The sequence below is a fragment of the Peromyscus leucopus genome, chromosome 16_21, assembly GCF_004664715.2.
Source record: "Peromyscus leucopus breed LL Stock chromosome 16_21, UCI_PerLeu_2.1, whole genome shotgun sequence".
Lineage (NCBI taxonomy): Eukaryota > Metazoa > Chordata > Mammalia > Rodentia > Cricetidae > Peromyscus > Peromyscus leucopus.
Genome location: NC_051084.1, coordinates 33,284,335 through 33,308,737, shown reverse-complemented (window position 1 = coordinate 33,308,737; position 24,403 = coordinate 33,284,335). Strand labels below are relative to the sequence as shown.

Here is a 24,403-nt window from a genome sequence, read left to right as displayed (position 1 = left end):
AGTCAGGGCCAAGGCAGGAGCGTGGAGTTGTAAACAACATTCACACCCCCTGTGAGAATCAGAGAGAGACACCCAGATGGGAGTGGTCAGTCTACGCAGAAAGTGCCTGCCTGCATGCCAGATGGGAACCCTGGACAGAGCAGCCAGCAGCCCATTCCCAGGTGCTAAATACCCAGGTCTTCAGTGTGTAGCAGGTCCCAAGGCCCCAGTGGTCCACACACACACCCTTCTGTGTGTGACTTTGGAGCCAGCCTGACCTGTGGCAGAGCCCGACAGGCAAACATAACCAGGACAGACAAGTCTGTGGCTCTGCTGCTTCCAAAGGGGGATGGGCGGCATCCCCAAATACCTTTGGAACTTTCTTCCTTCTCAGAACTTGGAACTGTGGAGCAGAATATAACGACATTCATTAACTTGTCTAGCCAATAATTTCCAACAACTCTCCTTCCTCAGTACCTGGCAAGAGGTCTGAGCGAGGTTTACCCTCATTGGCCTTCAGCACCCGGTCTTAGCAGGATGGGAGAAAAAAAGTGTGGACTTGGGAGTAAGATGTTAGAAAGCTTCAAGCCGGGCAGTGGTGGCAGCACACGTCTTTAATCCCAGCACTCGGGAGGCAGAGGCAGGCGGATCTCTGTGAGTTCGAGGCCAGCCTGGGCTACAGAGTGAGTTCCAGGACAGGCTCCAAAGCTACACAGAAAAACCCTGTCTCGAAAAACCAGAAAGAAAAAAAAAAAAAAAAGGAAAGCTTCAAGCAGAACTGACCCAAGCAAGTTGAGGCCACCTGCCCCCTGCTGGGTAGCTCCACCACTGATCCCTCTGTAGCTCCTTACTTCACTAACAAAGATGGCTTCTTAGGGGACCAGCGGGTGCATTTGGGAGCTTTTCCCAGAAGGCTTGACAGTTAAACTGTTGCGGCTTCTCCGAGGGGTGTTTTTGAGATTGGTTAATTAATGTTTACAAGATACACGGGGATCTGAGGATAAAAGGCTTTGAGTAAGGGCCAGCCATTACTACCCTGATGTTACTGGTAATGGTCCAAGCTCAGGCAGGCTGGGGTCCAGAGTCTTCCAGCCCGCCCTCCTGCCTCATCTTACCACCCACAGCCATCAGGAGGGCTAATGAGAAAGAAGTTAGGAAACAGTTGCAGGTGGATCCACCAGCAGGGAGAGTTTTTCATCTCTTGAGTTATCACAAAGGGAAGCGAGGAAGCACGGACAGACGGACTCCGGCTCACTTTATTTGATTAGACCTCTCATAGTATGATAAACGACCTCATGATCCACCCCACAATGTTTGTTTATGGAAAGAGGCTCACACCAAGGAATGAGCCAAAAGGTGAAAGAATTCCCCTCCCTTCCCATTCCCCACCTGTGGCACTACGGCAGGGGAATGGCTGCTGTTGAGGGCTGGATCCTTTAAGGGGCGGGGCGGGGGTAGTAGCAGGAGCTTTGTTAGGGTGAAAAGGACTTGAAACAGTGTCACTCCCAGCGATTCCCCCTTTCCTGTGAGTGCAACCGCAGACTTACTCAATAGTCACACAGGCGTCTTTAACCTGCGGCAATTAGCTGTAGCAGGACCTGGCTCCACTCTGGGTCGTCCTCCAGGCTACCTGCAACTGCCCTGGGTGACCAGTGGAGCTGTGCCCTGTCTCTGGCACTGTCACCCACCCAGCCGCTGAGGGGTCCCAAGGGTCCCAGAGACAGACAGGGATCTTGCCAACAACCTCACCAAGCTATGGGCTCTGAGAAGGGTGCCCGTGAAAAGAGAGAGACACCAGTGCCCACACGTGGTGAAACATGGGCGCTTCTGGTGAAAGAGTTCAAGACAGGTAGTAATCACACACACACACACACACACACACACACACACACACACACACACCACCACCACCAACAACAACAACAACAACAACACCAACAACCCCCGCAGGAAAGGAACAAAGAGAGAAGGCCATGTAAAGTCAGGCCCCAAATCATCCCAGTCCTGGGAAAAAGAATGTTCTACTTCAGGACATGCTAAACATCCCCTCTAAGGAACTCAGGGAGAGCTATTGTTCTCTCAGGTCCTCAGTTCCCACCCAGCCATCTCATACCGGGCTTCAGCCACGGTCTAGTAACATCCGGGTTGTACCTGTGCGGTATCTCTCACTCATCGGCCTTTTCTCTGTCTCATCTTGTCTCCTGCAGCTACTACATGCTGGAAAACAGACCCAGGAACATCTACGGCATGGTCTGCTACTCCTGCCTCTTGGCACCTCCCAACACCAAGGAATGTGAGTGCTCTGCCCTTGGACAGAACCGCTGTCTCGTTTAAACGCATTAGTGATGGCCTCTCGGGGCCCGAAATGTGCGCAGGGTTGCATTAGGGAAAGGAAGTCAAAGTTCTTCCCCTTGGAGTAATCTTACCAAGAGCAAGCTCGGATCCAAATCCTGTTCCTCTCCATGGGTCTTCCATCATCTCCTGTCTGTCTGTCTGTCTGTCTGTCTGTCTGTCGGATGAGTCTGAATCTGTGCCTGCCCACAGGCTGTCTTATGACTCTGTCTGTCCCTGTGCCTGTATGTGTGACTGTCTGTGAATAGCACAGAAACCACCACCTGGGGAAGGGATGAGGGAAACTGTACAGAAACCGTTAACAGAGGTTTTACAAAGGATTGAGTCCCTGACTCCAACTGCCCCCAAGTAACAAACATTACTGTGAATGTCACTGCAAATAGACTTATCAACCTCTATCCATGTTGTAGCCAGCATTGACGGTGGATATGTTTTGTAAGGTTGCTTTCAACCTATTTGCTGTTTTCAGCATTTATTAGCATAACATACATAAGCACACACGCACACGCACACACATACGCACTACTCTTGGGGGAGGGGCATAAGAGTGCACAACTCAAGAGCACAGCCATGCGTTGTCTTAGATTGTAAATGTTGATTTTGAGGGAAATCCAGGACATAGGAAGGTTGGCTGTTACATCGTTCTCTTTAAAGCAGATCAAACAAACAGGCTGAGCACACAGTGGGACAGCATTCTTAAGTCCTGAGTGACCTCGCGGTGTATTATTAATTCTTGACTATGAGGTCCAGCAAAAGTTCTAGTCTCTTAGAGTGTTAAAAAAAAAAAATTATAATATTGCCTCACCACAGGGCCCCATTAGTCCAACACTGATGTCTTCTACTACTGGTGCAGAATGAAGCCAGTTCCAGCACCCAGAGAAGATTAGCACAGCAGTGGCTAGACATGGAGACAGTCGGCCATCAGCAGCCATTGTTTCTCTTGCAAAGGACTGCAGTTCAGTTCCCAGTACCCACCTCAGGGGGTTAACAACCATGCAGCTCAGGGATCAGGGCATCTAGGACACACACACACACACACACACACACACACACACACACACACAGATTAATAAAAATAAAATCTTTTTGAAAAAGACCAACACAACAAAGGAATAAACAAAGTATTGGCTTTGCTGTGGGTGAGTTTGTGAGCCAGACATTAAGGTTGTCACGCAGGCCGGCCAGCAGCACCGCTGAGGAGTCACTCGGTTACACCTTCTGTCTCACAGAGAGAGATCCCAAGACGTGATCCACTCAGCTTCTGGGACCACTAGGAAAGCTAAGGGGATCACAGACACAAAGATTTTTGGAAAATACTATAAAGTGCTAGACAATCTTAAGTTCTCATGTATACATAAAATTTCAGGAGGCCATGAGAAATGTAGAAATATTCATAAGTTATCAAGAAATGAAATCGCTTCCAAAAACTACAACTATTAGCCTCACGGGTTTATAACCTTCCATGGCTGCTGCTTTTCTGGTCTCCTTATGGTCCATCTTTCATTTGTGGAGAAGGGCCCTCCCTCTGTTTCAGAGGACTCTAATGGATGGTTTCTTGGACTTGGCGGCATGGTCTAATAAATGTAGAAATGTTCTGAAGCCGGGGCCCTTAGCCGGCATCCAAATGTCAAACTTACTAAAAGTGTGTTTGGGGACCACCCAGACCTGCTATGGAGGGAAGATGAGGGAAAGCTAGAAGGAGGCTAGCCTCATCATCTACCAGAAGGGAAAAAAAGAAGGGAAGCCCGTTCCTGGAACCAGCCAGGGATGAGGCCCATCCACCCTCATGTCACAATTGTACCTTCAAGGAGAATGTAATAGGGACCTCCTCCTTAAAAGGTCAGGTGATAGGAATGGAAGAATGTCACCTCCCTGCTGGTGAGGCCCCACAAAGCGATTATGTGACTAGGCAGGATGCCTGGAAGCAGGGATGCTAGAAGTTAGGGAATCAGAGGGCCAGGCCATTCTCTGCATTCCAAATAGGTTGGCAATTGGAATAGATTTGCATGTGTTTAAAACTGAACTTCCTACCTGTCATATGCTAATTAATTTACAAATTGGAGGAGGCCTGGGGCTCCTGGCTGCCAGCCTGGCCTGTGGTGAAGTCAGCTGCCATTGCTAATGTGTCTTCTGTAGGGAAATGGATAGAAACGTGGATTAAATGCCAGATGATTCTGCGATGAGGTTCTCACCTGAGGGGAAGATATCAGGACCACACCACCTATCAGAAAAAGTTCTTTAGCTAAGGAACCTGGGAGGGAGGAAGCTCCCTTCAGGGACCCTCACACACATACATGCCCTTCCCTTATTGCCTGGGCAGTCAGAAGAGCCAACCGTATGCATCCAACCTGGGGAAAAGCAAGCCAAGTCCCTGGCTCCTAGAGATTAAAAAACAAACCAGAAACAAAGGATCCCCTCCATCTCTCTACTCTTTAATCGCGTAACTGACAGCTAGATCCCAGGAAGGCTTCAGTGTGGGTTCTTATAATCCAGTCTTGGCTCTGGGGCCAGTTCAGCTCCCACTGGAGTCCTTTCAAGCCAGTCTCCAGGCATCTGTTTGCCCAGCCCAGAAGCTTGTCTGAGACAGATGTGGTAGATGGAGCACTGACTGGCCAGAGCCTCCTTCAGAACGTCAAACAACTCCACTCTGCCCTTCTCTACTCTGGCCTCAGTTTGGAGACTGTGTTACCCAGGATGCATTGTGATTGGAAAGAGCACCTCTAACGACAGCCCTGTGAAATTAGGAGACCCATATGCTCAGTATTGTTGTCCACAGCCCCACCCCAGGAAAGCCAGAGACTTGGCCAAACCTCATCTTTGTTGGGCTCTTGAAGTCCCTGGCTGGTGGCCTAGGCTGCACCTCTTCCTGAAGGGTGGATTTCCTGGGCCTTGCTGTACCAAGTTGTCATTCTTGGTGCTCTGAGTCAGGGACCCTGGGGCACCTGGTGGTGCAGCTACATGCCCAGGAGAGCTGGAGCAGGCAGATGGCCAGGGGCAGGACAGCCAGTCCAGCTACATGCCTGAATCAACGCGAGGGTCTCCTCTTCAGGAAGGATGGGGGTCAGGGTACCCACCCCTCCCCTCACCCCACGTGACTGAGCCTACACTGGTATTCTCAAAGAACTGGCCGCTTCTCTGGGCGCTGAACAGGGGAGTTCATGTGCTATGATTCTTATCGTATTCCCACGAACTGCTTGAGGTAGCACAGGTTTCTGGGTCTGCCTGTGACTCAGCAGGTCTGGGGGGGCCCAAACACATTTTTATTAAGTCTGACATTTGGGTATAGGTTAAAGGTCCCCAGCTCCAGGCCATTTCTGCCTTTGTTAGAGTATTTATCCAGCCGCATGGAGCTCTGTTTCCATCCCGGCCAGGCTGTACTCAGTGGTGTCTACCAACAGACTTTTGCACAGCCAGGGCGCATTAATGCTCACCAAGTGCTCTCATAAACATGTCCTTAGAGTCCTGCTCTGCTGCTGTCACACAGACCATCAAGGGACCCTCGGGAGGCATGAGAAAGTGACACGAGTTTACTTATAAAGTAAAATTAAATGTTCCTGTTCCTGGACAGCCAAGATGCTGGGCTCCAGGTCGGTCCTGCCTCCAGGCTGACCATCATCACCATCAACGCATGAGGCAATGGTACCCTGGGAGCCGCTTCTGTTTCTGCTCTCTCTACCGTATAATTGAGACAATACCTGCACACACTGGGGTTGACAGTATGTGGACACTGAAACGGGAAACACTAACCAGATGCAGCTGGCAGTCTTCCCTACACCACCACTGGCACCCAGCAACCTCTTCCCGAGGCCCTTGAAGCAACATCCCCTCCCCTCCTGCCAGCAGCAGCCCACGGGGAGAGCCTCAGGCCTCAGCCTCCTTCGATATCTGCTGCCGTGGGGCGCTGGCAAATCCATGTCAGACCGAAGGGACACCAAAGCCCTTCGATTTGCTTTTCCATAAACCAAAGAGCAAGATGCACTTGAGCAAGGAGCTCTGTCTATGATTTCCTCTCTTCCACGTCATCCTGAGAACGCAGCTACCCGGACAGCTGAGTAGAGGGGCCTGTGCAGTGATGACCATTGGTCAGAGTTTGGAGGCGGGATCTCAGGGATGGAGGAGGGTGTGCAGCCCACTTGGCTTCCACTGTGAGTTTCCACTTTCCCTAGGAAAGTGATCTCATTCTCCGTACCGCAGTTTCCTCTAAGGTCTTGCGTCACAAGATCTCTGTGAGGACAGGTGAGACTAATGTGCACAGGGTGTGGGAAATACCCACTTCGGTGCTAGTGAAATATCCCAGTGCAGCGGGCAGCAGGCTGAGCCACACAACGGCAGCCCTGCACTTCCAAGAGCTCCTCTGGGACAGAGTGGTTAGAGAGACAAGGACATAATGCAATAGAAGTACTGTGTGGTGGCAGGACCAGCCCTGTCACCTGTTTCTCTGTCTCTCTGAGTGAGAGTGTGTGTGTGTGTGTGTGTGTGTGTGTGTGTGTGTGTGTGTGTGTGTGTACTTAATCACCTGTCAGTGGCTAAGACCCTTGAGTTCAGTCTCTTAGGGAGGGACACCAGTTAAAAGACGAGGCTTTGTGTGGCTTAGAGCCCCGTAGTGGATTCTGTTTGGCACCCACGTGAGCCTTGGAACATAAACAGGAAACCCTGGCCGCCAAGAGCATGGAGCCAGTCGTTTCTGTAAAGTGCTCTTCACACCAGATCATGCCACATAGCACCATTCACACCAGACCACACCACATAGCACCAAGGTAAGAAGCAGGGTCTGGCAAAGCCAGTCAGAGCAGAAGCAAAGGCTGTGTTCCCAGCAAGCAGTCCTCTCACTTCTAGCAGCTAGTGAGGATCTGAAGCCTCCTCCACTCATCACTCAAGGATCCACCGCCAGGGTGTGTGGCCAATGCCAGGGCTGCAGGGCACCTCCTTGACAACTCTAAGAACCAAATCACCCTTAAACATCCGAACTGTTTACACTCCGTGGAGAGTGCCAGCCAGCCTCTAATGCATACTGGCACATTTATAAATTGTGTGGATTAACAACTTCAAAGGCCCCTTATAGACCATCATCTCTTTGAACAGAGGTATAACTCCACTAAGCCTTGTGCTTACGGCTCACTAAGTCCCCGAGGAAGGTGAGCCGAGCCCCTGCAGCCAGCCTGGGAATTCATAGTGAAGTAGGCACATCTGTCCCTACAATCTTGTCTAGTAATAGACCTCAAGTGAAAACTTCTGCTCATTATCTGGGACATCGGCTTTTACCAGCTTTTCTTGAACATTTCACCTTGCTCATTTTAAAGCCAGGGTCCTAGGGGAGCAAACATCCATCTGTACTTTACCACTCAAAGAGATTGGTATGGCAGAGCAAATGACTGAGTGTAGGGAACAGGGTAGGGTGGACTATTTCTAGCTGCAAAACATTTTGATAATAGTGCAGAGTAAATCCACATCAGACCAGACACAACCTGACACAGGAGAATATGTATGCAGGGATCCCAGCATGATGCTCTGGGGAACTTGTACCATGGCTGTGCCTCCATGATGGGCGATGCAGATGAACAAGACATCTTCCATGCCCCGCCCCCGAGTACCTTGTAAGGTGGGACGGTGTATAGAACCATGGCTGATGAAAGGTATGCCGTGAAGAGCAGCAATAACCCAGGTCTCTAGGCTGGCTCTCTCTGTCTCTCTCCCTGAGTTTTGTCCAAACATACATCACACACAGCTTATTCAATACGATACAGCGTGTTCATAAGATGAATGTGCACACGTCTATAATGCTGGTGTGTGTTTTTCAAGGGTTTGGGATAATAGAGAGCAGGTGCTTGTTTCCTCTGGAGATTTTTTTTCCAACCACACTAAGAAACAACAGAAGCACCAGGGACCCGAGTTTGTCTCCCAAGGCCTGCAGGGACCCTCCTGCTCGTTAGCAAACCATACTCACTGCTCACTAGGAGGCCCTTTGGGGTCCCTGACGGTGATGTGTAACGATGGGGAGGTACTTGAGCAGACCTGTGTGAGGTCAGCCTGGCGGCCTGGGGATGTCCAGGACGAGGGTTTGCTCTGCTTATCTCACTCCCCTCTCACCTGGAAAACAGAGGACAAATGCAACCAAGTAAGACGCAGGTGGTTTTCTGTCGTTGCTGTGCTCAGAGCAGGTCCTGTTTGATTTGTTTTTAGCTGTTTCCCATAGAGTACATGCCTTTCGCCTGCCTGAAGCAGGGCTGCCTGCCACTCAGAACATCGGAACCAGGCACCCATGCACTGAGTTGCTCTGAGTCTCCTCGGCTCTCTCTTGCCAGCTCTAGCTCTGAGAAGCCTGTCGGCAGGCTTTGGGTTGCTGCCCTTCAGGACCTGCACGGCCTGGTTGTGAGCCTGGTCGAATCCGTGTAATTTTGCTCCTTCTGCAACCCAACATAGGCCCCGGCATCTACTGCAGGACCCCAGAGGGAAGTGTCTGCCTCCCTGAAGATTCTGGAAGGGCCCTGAGGTCCATCACATAGAAAGGGTAGGGTGGAGGCCACGAGGACCTGAAGGGTGTGCTTGAGGGTGGCTGCGGGTGTTTGGCTCCAGCCCCTGGCTTCGAGAGGTCGACCTTCCTGACATACCTCGTCCCCCACTTCCCCCTTCTCAGATGTACTCAGCAGAGCATCCTTGGCTGGGGAATGCCTGGTAACTCCTGCAGCCCGTGCAGTCTGGGTGCTCCACTAATGCCAGCTGGGCTTCAGTCTGGGGACTGTCCAGTATATAGGAGCAAGGCAGAGCTGGCCCAAGCAGGTAGCATCTGTGGCTCCGGAGGATGTCCTTAACAAGCAGCAGCCCGCCCCACTGTTTGGCGATGTCTTGTAACCAGCCTCCCAGGCTAATGGAATACAAGGGCATTTCATAAGTCTGTACTCACCACGCTGCCTCCATTGTTTCTTTCTAGACCATAGGGCTGGGTGTGTTTGCACCCCGTCCCCAGCCCTGTCACTGCCTTGGGCTGCAAGTCCTAGCAAGAAGGGACAAGAAAAGACAAAGATTGCTGGTGTCCACAAACACAGCCCTTGGCTTTTTTTTTTTTCCCCTCTGCCCACATATCTTAAGCTCACTTGAGCCCCTAACCAAATCAACAGATCAGTTTCTTTTCAATGTCCTATTTGCTCTAGAGAAAGGAAATTAGATTCTTTTCAAAGCTGGGTCAGGACAGTCCACCTGATGACATGTGATGGCTGCTTCTCGGCAGAGTACAAATGGCAGGACCCTGGAGCTTGCCTTTGCTGGCTGGAGCAGCTGCCAGCCTGTAAAGGACTTGGTGGGGGTCTGTGAGCAGGAATGGGCGCAGCCTGAATGTCTGACATTTGACAGGTGAGCAGGTGAATGTAGCTAAGTAGAAGGACCACCATTGGGGACTCCCTCGCCAGTTCCTCCCTAAGAGTTATCCCTAAAGATAAACTTTAGAAGTAGAACGTTAGGTTTGGAGCCTAAAGGCCACAGGAAAGCTTCCAGTCTTCCTCCAGAAAGATAAAGAGACATCTCACCCTCCCTGGGCAAGTGACTATCTTCCTGGCCCACACCACGGTTCTATTCCTGTCTAATGCTGAGGGCCAAGCTACCCTCTGAATACCTTGGCACCTCACTGACGCACAGAAATCCACCTCCAGCCTGCCCTCGGCCTGTGATGCCCTCTTGCACATTCACACTGTTCATTCCCCATCTCTCTATTGGTTGAACTAGGTATACAGCCTGAGACAGAAGTCCTGGCCTCTCTCCACAGGGCTTCTCTCCATACTCAGCTAACTCAGCAGCGCATTCCACTACTGTGTGACTGTGTTCCTGCTCCTGGGTTGGCACAAGGCAGATGGCAGGAGGCTTTACACACAGCACACCCGTGCTTCTCCCAGAACCTCTGTTAGACTGCTGCCCCTGCTTACTCCTTACAGAAGCGCTGTGGTGCTGTAGACTGACCCCAGTGTACCCTTCAGGCCAGTTCTCTTGGCTGGCTGGGGTGGGTGGAAGGACATGTCTTCAGGGAGGTGGGTGGCCCTGTCTGGGCTCGTAGCTGCTTTTCAGAAGCATGCCATTACTTTATGAACCTCTCCAGAACTGAGAACCAGCAAGGACAAGAGAGAAAGAAAAGAAAATATAACTCCCTCCCCCACCCCAGGGCTGGGGTCACAGCCGATGGGCAAGTGTTCTGCCTCTGCTGAGCTATGGTTTCTATCCCTTGACAAACGGATTGTTTTAATCCATTGACAAAGTCAAGTTTGACCTAAAGAGGGTTATTTATCAGAAAATAAAAAACAAGTACTTGAGGATTGTCTGATATCAAATCAGCTTTCATTTTTCTCTATGCTAGTGACAGTTTTTTCTTCCTGCCCCCCACCCCACTTGGGTTTTGGATTCTTGAGACAGGGTCTCTTTATGTAGTACTGACTGACCTGGAACTCGCTCTGTAGACCAGGCTGGCCTTGAACTCACAGAGATCTGCTTGCCTCTGCCCAAGTGCTGGGATTAAAGGCAAGCATTACCATACCTGCCCTTTTGTTTTTTTAGTGACACTTTTTTTTTCCTGGGGAGGGAGAGTAATGAGCCATGGCTAGGAGGGGGAGCAGGGCACATCCATTCTTAAATGGTTTGGTGGAAACTATTTTAAAAATGCACCTTAGGCCGGGCGGTGGTGGCGCACGCCTTTAATCCCAGCACATGGGAGGCACAGGCAGGGGATCTCTGTGAGTTTGAGGCCAGCCTGGGCTACCAAGTAAGTTCCAGGAAAGGTGCAAAGCTACACAGAGAGAAACCCTGTCTCGGGGAAAAAAAAAACAACCTGCACCTTAGGCTCAGCGTGCAGTGCACTGGAGGCCACCGAACCACCACCAGCACACAGAATCTTAGAGAAAATCCTAGAGGGAGGCACATCAGAGCTAAGAACCTTAATGTGAGGCTCTTCTGGCCCCTCCTGCTTCCGCCTCGGGTTTTCTTTTTCCGGTTTTCAGTAACAAAGATATATTGCTTTTATGACCAGAAAAGATATTAAGAACATATGTCCGCTCTCCATAGTTGGAAAAAAATTAATCAAGTATTATTCCCTCTAAAATGCTTTTATAGACACATGCTATCCTTCAGAGGACATAGCATTTGTCTTGGTTCATAGGAAAACTGAGTGGATGAGGCAGAGCTGTCTTTTTATTTAAAGAACAAGAATCCCGATGGATGGAGAGATAGCGTATGGGCTCTGCTGCTCTTGCAGAGGACTGGTGTTCAGTTCCCAGCACCCACATTGGTGGATCACGAGCACTAATAACTCCAGCTCCAGGGGTTCCAATGCCTTCTTCTGGCCTTCACAGGTGCCTGCACACATGTGGTGCAAATACAGACACCACACACACACACATCAATTTACAAAACAGAATTTCTAAGATGTCAGAGTACTCTTGGGGGAACATAAAACACATTAGGAAATAAATAAAAATATGTCCTCTTTGCCCCCCTCCCTGCAGTATGGTCCAGAAGTCCAGATTGCTTCACTTCACTGCGGTGTCTTATTTTCCAGCCTTGGAATGTGATGCAGATCTCTGAGGTTATGTGTTCTCCTTGCAGGTGTGGGAGCCACCTCTGGGGTTTCTGCCCACTCCTCCAGCACATCTGGGGGCAGCACCTTGTCCCCCTTCCAGCATGCTCACAAAGGTGAGGAGGGTGCCCAGCTGTGGGTCCCCTGGAACTCAGGGAGCTGAAAGGGAGCGAGGAGGGAGAGGGGACAGCTGTCAGCAATGAACACGGAGTCCTCCCCTCTTGTCACTTCTCCAATGTGACAGAATCGCATGATCACACTCAGGGCCCATCCCACTTCCCCACCAAGCACCTGGGGACAGCATGCAACCAAGAACAGTAAGACACATACATCACCCATCTCCCACATCTGGCAGTGTCACAGATGCACCAGATGACATCTGGAGGCTGAGCACCCTCGAGGGGCTCTCAGCTCTGCACCCCCTTCAGATGGTCCAGGGCACCAGATGCCTGCCACGGCCTCTTTGGGTGACAGGTCATTTGGTTCCTGCTTCATAGGAACCAGGTGTCCTGCTGGTTATTTTGGAAAGTCAGAGGGAGGTTTTGGATAGTCCCGGTATCCAAAGCAGCATTAGGGAACCAAGCAAACAGCTCCAGGAATAAGCGGCAGCCAGGCAGAAGTGGAAACAGCAGGAGTTGTCGGGTCTGTTTAGCCCTCTCTACCCTGGGGCTCTTGCTATTACTCTGGAGATGAGGTGCCAAGTAAAACCAAACCAGGAATGCGATCTCTAGCCAGAGGAATGGCCTTTTGCTTGGGAGTGCTTAAACCTGGACTATGCTGTCTTTGGACACTTGTTCATGGGCCTCTCGTCCTCATTGCTACCTTTTTCTCAGAATCTCAGAGTAGTAAAGCCAAGAGTAAGCACCCCAGGAATAGCCTCTTGGTTTTGCATCCTGGTCTTCCCAATCTAACACGCATGAGCCTACTTGACAGTGTAGGAGCAGCCTAGCAACCAAAGCACACCTTGCGGGCCAGGTCCTCGGGTCAAGCATGACCCCTGGAAGCATCCCTGTGACTGGGTCTTCTGCTGAGTGCTGCAGCTTGGAGGGGGGCGGGGAGCCTTGAAAATATTGATCCTCCTCTTCCTGATGTCAGCAGAGCTCTCAGGCCAAGGACACCTGGCCACCGCCCTGATTATTGCCATGTCTACCATCTTCATCATGGCCATCGCCATCGTCCTCATCATTATGTTCTACATCATGAAGACTAAGCCTTCAGCTCCAGGTGACATCCCTGCACCCACACCCCTATTCCAGTACTCTGTCACCTTCCCTAAGTGAACCAGGGGGCTCATGCCAACCCCCTTTTCTCTTTCTTCAAGCAGCCTGCTGTACCAGTCCCCCAGGAAAGAGCCCAGAAGCGCCAGCTAGCACACATGAAGAGAAAAAGGAGGCCCCAGGTCTGTACACCTAGCCCATGCTGCCCCCATACACAGTCTCTAGCCTGAAGGTGGAGTATGTCCACCTTGTCCTCAAACTTGACAGACCAGCCTGCTGACCACCTCTGATTCCAGGGCCCTTGCTCAGGGGTAGAGGTGGGGGGCGGGGGGCTGTGCCCACTTGTTCTGTCCCCAGGTGGGGAGCTGGTCACCAGGGATGTCTACTGAAAAGGAAACATGAAGGGAGACCCAAGTTCAGAGCCACAAGCTAACTCTCACGCCCCCCCCCCAACTTCCATTCCTACAGACAGCGTGGTGACTTTCCCTGAGAATGGTGAATTCCAGAAGTTGACAGCAACACCCACAAAGACCCCCAAGAGGTACGTAGAACAGAGACTTGTCTACATTCACTATTGGTGGAACAGTCTTAGTTCCAAAGACTGAGCTGCCAGCTGGGTCCTTATAAATCCTTGAGCAGCCAGGCAAACTGTATCAGTGAATGTACTGGATGGCTGGTGCCTGGCCTGGGGATGCTCCAAGGATGTTGGAGAGCAGCTTCCCAGCAGAAGGAGGCAATGTAAACTAGCACTGGATTTCTGTTTCTTCATTAACTATAGGAGCTGGTGTATGCTGGGGAAGGTGTAACACCTACCTGATACTCTCCATTTGCCCGCTCTCCCCACCCCCAATCTCCCAGATGCCCTGAACCCTCTACCCTTCTGTTCAAACTGAGGAAAGACATGAATCTCATGATCCACATGTCCTGGTCAGGTTCTCACAGCTGCCAGCAATGCTTAAAATGCCTTAAAGCCAACAGCACATGCAACCAGGCCTAAGACTGGCCTTGTCACATCCTTAAGAGTAACATGTTGATTCCGTCCCTATTTCCATAACTGGACCCAGATCACATGCTAGTGAGTAACAGAGCGGGAGCCAAAGTCCAGGCTGTCAATTAGGCTTGGTGTAATAAGCCGCTGGGGGAAGAGATTTACCTGGTGGTATTTTAGCACATTTACCAAACACTGGATCATAGCACCCCCTCTGCTTTAAAATCAACTAAGAGGAAAGTCATTGCCTATTGTCCCCACAGTCATTTGGACTTGGTCCTTGCAGCTCTTCGGTACTGGTTCTCAGTGAGGCCCATAGCTTGAGTTTCTTCTGAGGGAAAAACCTGCATGACTATACTTGGGGAAAAATATACTTTTTGCGTGTATAAGTATTAAGCTTTTGCTCTAAAGATGGGTCAGGGGCCTTTTTGTCCCTACAAACAGCTTCTGGGTCTTGAAAATGGGATTTGGGAGCCATGGTGATCTGTGGAAATGCCATGAGGTAATCTGTGAAGATACCATCATGCATTCCCATTTGCTTGCCAGATTAGTGAAGGGGATAGGCCAGCCACCTCCCTCGTAGGCCCTCAAGCATAATGACAAAGTGGCTCTGTCAGGTGGTTTCATAACTGCTTGTATTTTTTTCTTTTTTCTTTATTCTGGCTCCAGGGCTGTGCTTGCATATGGCCTTCAGTAACACTCAAATATAATGTGTGGCAAATATAATCCCTTTTTCTAAAGGCCTTTAGCTAAACCAAGGGAGCAAGCAGAATGCTCTGCAAAAAGAATATTGTTTTGCTTTTATTTTTGAATGGTTTGAGGACTTAATCTCTAACCCACAGGTGCCAGGTCCTGTGTGACCTGAGCAGTGAGCAGGGTGCAGCACATGAGGCTGGATAGTTGGATGTATGTGGTCACCCACCCTGCCTACCCTCTGAGGCTCTCTGTAACTTCCATAAGGAACACATCTAAGGCCAGGCACTAGTCAAGAGGGCCTTCCCTGACATTAAGGTGCACTTTTTTGTGTGTTCCTGGTTATCCTAGGAACCCTGCACAGACAGAGTTCCAGCCTTCTCATCTTAATGACTTAACATGAAGACCCACGGTTGTGCTTGTCTTGCTGGAGTTAAGTACAGGAATCTAGAACATATTCAGTGAATCTTTACCAAACACCCATGGTATCAGGCAGTGTGGAGAGATGTCAGGTGCAGTCCTCGATGGTGTCCCCAGCCTCTCAGAACCCACTGCTTCTTAGGAGCCCCATGCAAATATCTACACGCCTTTTTGTACCAGAATGGCTTGTTTGTCAGGGAACAGGATGTCTCTTTCTCACCTCATATCCCCTTACCTAGAGCTCTGGAGATATAGAAAACGCTTAAGGAACAAGACATTAGCTGGGTGGTGGTGGCGCACGCCTTTAATCCCAGCACTTGGGAGGCAGAGGCAGGTGGATCTTTGTGAGTTTGAGGCCAGCCTGGGCTACAGAGCGAGATCCAGGAAAGGCACAAAGCTGCACAGAGAAACCCTGTCTCGGAAAAGACATTGTACAGTGCTCTCCACACCTGGAACCAAGACCAGTGCCGAGGCAGCTCCTCTGGGCTGCAGTTCCCCAGGCTTCACTGACAGGTGTCCCGCTTGTGTCCACAGTGAGAACGACGCCTCCTCTGAGAACGAGCAGTTGCTGAGTCGCAGTGTGGACAGTGATGAGGAGCCAGCCCCGGACAAGCAGGGGTCCCCAGAGCTGTGCCTGCTGTCGCTAGTTCACCTGGCCAGGGAGAAGGCTGCAGCCAGTAACAAGTCTGCTGGGGTGAGGCTCTGGCAGCATGGCCCATGGCACACTGGTGCCGGGACTTAGAGCCGTCAGACAAGATGAACATAACCCCTCGCGCTCAGTTAGTTCCTTAGGATGCTGTTTCTCCCAACGGTCCCAGCTAGGACACTGCGCAAAGCAACAGATTAAAAAAAAAAAAAACTAATTATACTGCTTATAGACAAAAAAAGCTTTTTTTAATCACTGCAAATGCCAGAGAACAGGAAAAAAAAAAAAACCTTCCAAAAACATACTATGCATATCCAAGCAGTTATACACACACACACACACACACATCTGTGTGTATTTGTGGGTTCTGAATCCATGAGTCAACTAATAAGCATAGATAAAGAAAACTGCGCCTGTATTAAACATGCATAGTTCTTATTGTCATTAATCGCTAAACCATGCAATGCAATAACTATTTACACAATACATCGTTATTAGAAATATTTTGAAGATGATTTAAAGTATATAGGACGATATGAATAGGACCTAAGCAAATAGACATTTTACACAGTAGTCTTGAGCAACCACAGGCTTTAATATCCTGAAAGGTTCGAGAAATAAGAAATTATATATGTGAACACAGGCGTACACACACAGACACAAATATACATACACACACATATCTCTTATACAGCAGTAGACTCACTTGTACAAATTGTCCAGAGGGTTTTATCACCAAAGCAAGCTACTTTGGAATGTCTGTGGTACAAGGTGTGCTCGGAGGCTCTGGCAGATATTCCTGTTTTTAGTCTGTGCCTCAGGCAGCCCAGCCAAGCCATGTGGCAACATTGTTGTAGTAAAGAAAGTCCCTATGGGGATCCTGGATCTGGCCTGATCCTGCAGGATACTTCACTCTGGGTGCAGTGATCTCGCTAAAAGAACCTAGAGACCATGCTGCCTGCCTGGCATGGTCTTTTCACCCAGGGCCACTCACTGCCTATCTTTGCCTGAGCTCTCTGCCCTGGGGAAGAGAGCATTCCATAGCTCTGCCAGCCACTGCATGCATGGCTGCCCTGGTGGCCATCTGGGGTCCTCATTGTCAACCTTCTAAATACACTGATGACAGCTCTAACATTGATGTCCCTTTAAACCCAGTAGCATCCCTTTTGTGCACAGAGGGTGTTTGCATGGAAACCCTAGGGACATTCTTCCTCCTGATATGTTTGGGCGGCTTCCACCTAAGGTCTTGGCACAGCAAGTATGCCTAGGTGTCAGGGCCAAGTCAGTACAAAGGGAAGATCTGGGACTCCTCGACCATCTTCCCCCTTTCTGAAGATGAGCATTCTCTCAATTGTTCTTTATAGATCCAAAGCCGGAGGAAAAAGATACTGGACGTGTATGCCAACGTGTGTGGTGTTGTTGAAGGTAAGGACTAGAGACCCATTCAGAGCTGGATGTGGTGGGCACACCTTTAGTCCCAGCACCTGAGAGGCAGAGGCAGGCAGATCTCTGTGAATTTGAGGCCAGCCTGGTCTACATAACAAGTTCCTGGTCTGCCGGGGCTACATAGTGAGACTGTCTTAAACAAACAATGAAAAAGAGCCATTCGGGGCTCACTCCCGAGATGATAACCCCCTAATGCCAGGCTCCTGTGTGAGGAACTGAGGACAGTCATCCACATCGGATGGGGGTTGTCAGGCCGCCATCAGAATGGACAAGTGAACTGACTTCTGATGTGGAGGGAAAGGGAATCTGGTTCCTGCTTAGGCTGAAGCATCCCATAGTGCTCCCCTCACAGGACAAGAGACTCCCAGTACGTATGCTGGTGCGGTGCCACATGGGGACAGAGTGACGGGGTCCCCTAGCTTCTGTGTTTGTGTCCGCATCAATACTGTCATCAGGGAGATGTCCAGTGACATTCAGCAGTCAGTGCAATGGGGACACATTCTAAGAAACACGTGGGTATGAGAATTTTGTCCTTGTGTCAATATAGACTATACAGTCATAAATGAAGATGGTGGGGGCGTCAGTCGGTGCACTGTGGAGTGAGCCTTTTCTGTCACTGGCAGAAACATCATCATGCAGGGTATGGCAGTTTCACAAGGCACACTGAACGGGCCTTGGAGGGCTCTCCCCTCCTTCTAGAACAGCCACATGAGCAGCAAGGTCAGACTGCCTGCCATGGGCAGGTAAGAAGTAGAAACATTCCAGTGTGTGATCCTCCTGGACGCTACAACATCCAGCCCCTAAATTAGCTTCTATTCACCCTGGAAATAACCCCACACTGCTTATGTCAGGGGACTTTCCTCCCTCCCGCCTTGCTGGCATCCCTCCACACACCCCTGGTCTGGTTGAACTGTGGGACTGAGGAGAGTCACATGCTGCCTGCCACTCATGCCCCCCATGTGGGAGAAATACAGGCCCTGAGCCGGGGCAGGCTGGTTAGATGCTCTGTTTGGCCAGAGGTAACCACTGAGCAGGAATTCCAGGGCCAAGAATTCTTCTTGGCTGCCTTCAGAAGCATGGCATGGCTCCATAAGTACATGCCTGGTCAGCCTGCTGGATCAAGCTTGGCAGGGTGGGTGCTGCTGGCTGCCCAGAAGAATATGGTCTGAGAGTTACATTCCGGCACCCCCAAAGCTCTTCTCTGTTCCAAAGAATGTCTTGGCTTTGAAAGACCAAGCCCAAGGGACTGTGGCTTTCAAATTAATTTAGAACTCCAACCTCCAGTGAGTCCCGTGGGGTGGGAGCTTCAAGCCCGTGCCCTCGGGTACTCCTGGACAGCACAGGCATGGGTGCTTCCTAATGCCACAGTAATAAGACACAGCCAAGGCTGAGTCCTTCAGGCCCACATGGCTTGGCTCCCAAGACCATTAGAATCACATGAAGACCTTAATACTCACTACCTCTGCCTATCCAGCCACCCCGCCTTCCTCAAGATCCCAATGTGGTTAGAATGGGGTGAACTCCAGACACCAAAGTCCTCCAGTTCTTTTACAGGTTTTCATTGTGGAATATCCCTCCCACTCCCACAGACAGAGTTTCTCTGTGTAACAGCCCTGGCTGTTCTAGAACTCACTTCGTAGACCAAACTTGCCTTGAACTCATAGAGATCTGCCCTGCTTCTGCCTCCCAGGTGCTGGGGTTAAAGGTGTGCGCCACCACGCCCGGCTTGTGGTATTCTTACCACTTGGTGCTAAGAGGTAATAGAGCAAAGCCTGGGTGCTCTTCTCCCAGCTTCTCCTGATGGTAACAGCTCACAACCCCCACTAAAAGTTACAACCAAGGTGTTGATGTTGACACAGTAGACAGTGTCCCCTTCCACTACACAGGGGATTCTCCTGCAGCCCTGTCAACCACTATTCTGTTCTCTATCGCTGTAATTTTGTCATTTCAAGACTATTATAAAAGTCAAACTGGGGGCTGGAGAGGTGGCTCAGTGGTTAAGAGCACTGGCTGCTCTTCCAGAGGACCCAGATTCAATTCCCAGCACCTACATGGCAGCTCACAGCCATCTGCAAGTCCATTTCCAGAAGATCCAACGCCCTCTTCTGGCCTCTGTGGATACTGCATGCACATGGTGCACAAGCATACTTGTAGTGTAGGCAAAACACCCATACATGTAAGATACACATTTTTAAATATTGTTCTAAGTTGAATCATACAGTACCCACTCAGTGATTAGCTGGTCTCACATACCATAATTCAGTCGAGAGTTAACCAGGTTTGCCATGTATGTAAGTGTCGTGGGAGCTTTTGAGTGGCCTTGGAAATGTCCACATAGGCAATCGTACCTGCAAACAAGGACAGTCTTACTCCTTCCTTTCTAGTCTGTGTGCACTCTTTCTTCTCTTGTCTGGCTCCACTGCTTTGGCACGATGTCAACTATGAGCACTGAGAGCAGAGCCCAGGTCCTCCTGATCCCAAGGAAATGCTCAGCTCTCACCACTAAGTACGAGGCTGGCTCCAGACTTTTTATAAAAGTCACAGCAACTTTTAAATACTAGAACCAGAATTACACCCCTAGAATAAATGTCACTTATCATGGTACATAATTCTCTGTTCCTTTGTTGAACTCTATTTGTTAATATTTTGTTCAAGATATTGGTTTGGGTATCAGATTGGGAGATAATTTCCTTCTATTTTCTGGAAGAGACTATTTAGAACTTATGTTGATTCCTTTTAAACACTTGGGAGGAGTTTAATACTGGGCCCCCTTGACTTCGGTTTGTGACGTGTGACCGTGACGGTCCCTCTTCTAGGTCTCAGCCCCACAGAGCTGCCGTTTGACTGCCTTGAGAAGACCAGCCGGATGCTCAGCTCCACCTACAACTCCGAGAAAGCGGTCGTGAAGACGTGGCGCCACCTTGCCGAGAGCTTTGGACTCAAGCGGGATGAGATCGGGGGCATGACTGATGGCATGCAGCTCTTCGACCGCATCAGCACCGCGGGCTACAGCATCCCAGAGCTGCTCACGAAGCTGGTGCAGATCGAGCGGCTAGATGCCGTGGAGTCCTTGTGCGCAGACATACTGGAGTGGGCCGGGGTGGTGCCGCCTGCCTCCCCGCCCCCAGCCGCATCCTGAGGAGTGTGCCTTGGACTGTCCCCCCCGCCCCCCGGGACCAGCTGGGGATCCAACGAGGCCACTGCAGCTGTGAGCGGTGCCATCGGACTGCCAAAACTCAAGGCTTTTCCTGGTGGGTCGCCGTATTCCTTAGGCTGACCTAAGGAGCCTGTTGAGCGCTCAAATGAACACGTGGGGCTGACACGGGTAAAGGATCGGATCCCGTCTTTAAGGAGGCCCTTGGTGGGAGACAGAGGGCATGCTACAGACCATATCACCAGCACATCAAATAGGCCAAATGAAGGGATGCTGAGAAAATGTAGCCAAAGCTCTAAGAAGGGTGATGGCTTCTCGTGGAGTTGAGAAATGGGGGCAAGCTTATGAAGAAAATAGCTTGCCGGTTTTAATAAGATGGCCATGAAGTCCAGCCATCTCACTTCCTGCATTGCTTCAGATGGAGCAGTTTGTTGGCGTGTTCTATGGTTTCAGGGGTAACTTGACCTGTGTTTGCAGTCGCCCACAATGACAGAAGCCTTGCAGTTACTAGTGGAAGAACGTGGTGTATGTCACTGGCACACAAGGCGTGTCTGCCCAGCCGAACCCAAGTGTGGGCAGATCTGGCCTCTAGTGGCACTCACAGACGCAAGCAGTTACGATGTGTCAGGCTGTTTTTACTTCAAACAGGTGTCTGTTCTCTCTACAAAGGGAAATGGTGACTTCCTAAGAGTTTGATCATGCCTGATTCTAGACTTCAGGAGTGGCCAAAATTCGTGGATGAGGCTTGTGTGAGTTCAGACACAGCATCCTGAGCCAGTGAGGGATGGTGGATCCTGAGGTGCAGTACAGATCTGGGGCCTGGAGTCCTGGCCCTGGTGGAGTCATCCCGGGGGGGGCTGTCTTCTCCTCCCCAAGACTGAGCTTTTCTCCTGCAAATGAGAGCTTGGTCTTCATGTTTGTGGTCAGGAAAGTTAAGGCTCAGGTGAGCAAAAGAAAATGGAGGCAGGGCAGGAGAGGCCAAGGGAGCCTCCATGGGGTAAATACAGTGTGGGCGGCCACACAAAATGAGAGTATGAGAGAAACTCCTATCCGGTATTCTCATGTAAGGGCAAATGTAGGACAGAGCATTTACCGAGACAAAGCTTATAAATGGGCATTGTTCTTGGCAGATTCTTACTTCACCTCTAACTGCCAAGAAATGGGAAGTCGGGGAGCTTTCCCGCCAGGGGGTTAATGCCCAGCCGGCTGCTGGGCTCCCTCCTGAAGGCTGACGGTAGTGATCGTTAAATTACAATAAAGCCTCTGATTTAGAATGCTGTGGGTTGGCTTTTTGTTTGTTTTTTTAAAGTCATAGGCCTTTTGGGGTGGGAATGGGTGGTATATTTAAAACCATCAAGCCATTTCCTACCATTGAATATAGAACAGACTGTGAGAGGACCATAGTTAGGTCCTGAATATTTAATATGATCATTTTACTGTGTCCGTTTGTGCTGGTTTTTTTTTTTTTTTCAAAGATGGTGTTTGCTGTATCCTGCAAGTTAAACAGTCTGTTTAATTATCCTTTTAATTCCTCTTTGAGATCCTGCAGTACCCCTTACCCCTGGTCTTCAGTAATGATGCTGAGCTTCCCCTTAATTAGACTGTAAATGTCATCTGTGATGAGTGAGCAGGTCTAGGAGAGCAGGATCCTCTCCCCCGAACTGTCCCTCTGGTGAAGAATGGGCAGCTGCAGTCGGCAGTGTGGGCTGGCTTCAGTTCACCCTATTAGATTTCAGGGCTTGAGGGCAGCCAGCGTCCATGGTGTTTCATTGACTCCCAGCTTGCTGATTGAGGGGAGCTAGTCCCTTGTTATTTACTTTATTTGGCAATAAATCCAGGAAGGGTTTGCTACAATGAGCTTTGCCTATGCTGTGGAAATCAGAACCAACAAGACCGTAACGATTCTCACTGACCAATGCTGGCACTCCATGCTGCCATTTTTGTCTGGAGACTGTCATTATTTTCCAGTACTTAAAAGTATTTAGTAAACACCCAGGCTAGGCCTGAGGCCCTTAGCTGGTGAAGTCGTAATTGCGAGTATTTTATGTAATTTGTTTATATAACTTATTATATTTTTATAAGATCAATAAATGTGTTAATAAAAAGAAGGCTTCAGATTGGTACCCTGCGAACTCTTATTGAGTGGTGTGGTGTGAGTGGAGAAGGCCTGACTGCTGTGTTCCTGGTCATTGTATTGTGTGTGATGAGACTATGGGACTGTGGCCATCCATAAATAAGGTATATAAATGTTACAGCAGGAAGGTGTTCCCTAACAGGAGCAGGCATATATGGGGAATACGTGAAAACACCATGGGACACTGTTTTCCATGTGGCCACCATTAGTTATAAACAACGTGTTAGCTGCTATGACAGGGTTACTACCAAATACAGTGTCTTAGAGCACAGTTGCTTCTGTCTGGCTCGGGGTTCAGTAAGGGCTAGTGGGGTCAACTGGCCTGGGCTGTGCTCAGGCTTCTGTCTGCCAGAAAACCTTGAAAAGGGCAGTTCTGCTCCATCATCCCTCATCCTCCTCCATAAACCAGCTGGAGACAAGGAGCAGGATGGAGGCCGTGTGAAAGGTTGGGCTCAGAACTGGGCTCCCTGTCATTCCTGGCTCATCCCACTGGCAAAGCAAATCAAGTGGCCAAACAAGTAACAACGAGCATAGGGAGTCAGAGGACATGTCAATCAGCCCCAAACACTCAACAGCAGCAGCTGAGTTGTTAGGCGTCTCGCTGGTGTCCCAGAGAGTTGGAGAAGTGCTCATTGTAAGGGAACAATTCTGTCGGGTGTCTGAATGGTCTAGATATCAATTTTGTTTCCCTTAGCAGGAGCTTAATTTTAAAATTCCAGTGTGGAGATAAGAAGGTGAAAATGGGAAGAGAGGGCTGAACCTATAAGCCTGACAGTCACCCCAAACATGCACATCACACGTCCTAGAAACACCTCATGTTTCCAAGGACACGGGCTGCTGGTGTTCCTGCATGCATCTTTCTCCCAGGCACCACTGGCACGGCTTATGTTTTGATTAGGGACCATGTTCCTCTTCTCAACAGCAATGTCAAGCCTCTTCTCTATGCCTCAGTTTCTTCTCTATATATGGGGTAATAATAATAATAATAATAATAATAATAATAATAATAATACAACATTTCTTTTGGGGATTGTTGTATAAATCAAGTAACCAATACAAAGCCCTTCCCCTAGCACGTGATGTTCAATAAATGTACACTATAGTCACAGCATTATTAGCTGTTCTTTCAGGCTATGGAAACTAATAAGCTTACTGCAACATTTTCTACAAAGATTATTGTAAGACTTGCTGGGATCCCCACTAGGAGCATTAGTCTTGGCGTAGGATAGAAGGGAAGAGGAGGTTGGCTGGACTCTAGCACACAGATTCTGTCCCTCCCCAGGGGGGAAGTTGCAGCCCTTTCACAGAAGACTCTCTGTCCCCATGCCCTGCAGGCCCTAGACCATGGCATCTACCATATGAGAGGTTCACGGCTCCCTCATGCCACAGAGAGTACTTCTGTCTTTAAACCCACTTTCCAAATGCCAGAGACAACTGCCGTGAACTAACCTGACCTCTAACAACAAACCAAACACCCTACAGTTCATTTGCAACTCAAAATTCAGTGTACAACATGGATAAAAGAGCCCTTCAAAGTTGCAGTACATCAAACGAATGTGGTTACTTTGACTTTTATACCTAAAGCCATGGTATCTGGAGAGGGTTGAGACAACCCCCTACAGTGTTGTGTGGCCTCGGCCTGCACAATTACAGAGACCTGGTCTTCAGTGGCACTGTGCGTCGGATGTATCTTTATCAGTAGTTTCTGTGGTACTTCTTCAGGAAGGGGAACTTAACACAAGCAAGACAAGTCATGCTCACACTAGCAGGGTAGCTCATTGGGCATGGATGAGTCTAGGAAGGCCTGGTCTTCAGATATTGCTG

General features: G+C 49.7%; 1 protein-coding gene across 1 annotated transcript in view; it reads left to right on the top strand.

Moving 5' to 3' along the window:
- Edar (ectodysplasin A receptor) overlaps positions 1-22,683 on the top strand; it is a 29,558-nt gene extending 6,875 nt beyond the window's left edge. The window contains exons 4-11 of the mRNA XM_028892439.2: positions 2,187-2,272; positions 11,911-11,997; positions 12,980-13,105; positions 13,206-13,280; positions 13,567-13,639; positions 15,734-15,893; positions 17,210-17,270; positions 20,108-22,683. Coding sequence (XP_028748272.2) covers positions 2,187-2,272; positions 11,911-11,997; positions 12,980-13,105; positions 13,206-13,280; positions 13,567-13,639; positions 15,734-15,893; positions 17,210-17,270; positions 20,108-20,430 — 991 coding nt within the window. The 3' untranslated portion in view covers positions 20,431-22,683. The remainder of the gene's footprint in view (positions 1-2,186; positions 2,273-11,910; positions 11,998-12,979; positions 13,106-13,205; positions 13,281-13,566; positions 13,640-15,733; positions 15,894-17,209; positions 17,271-20,107) is intronic.
- The last annotated feature ends 1,720 nt before the right edge of the window (positions 22,684-24,403 follow it).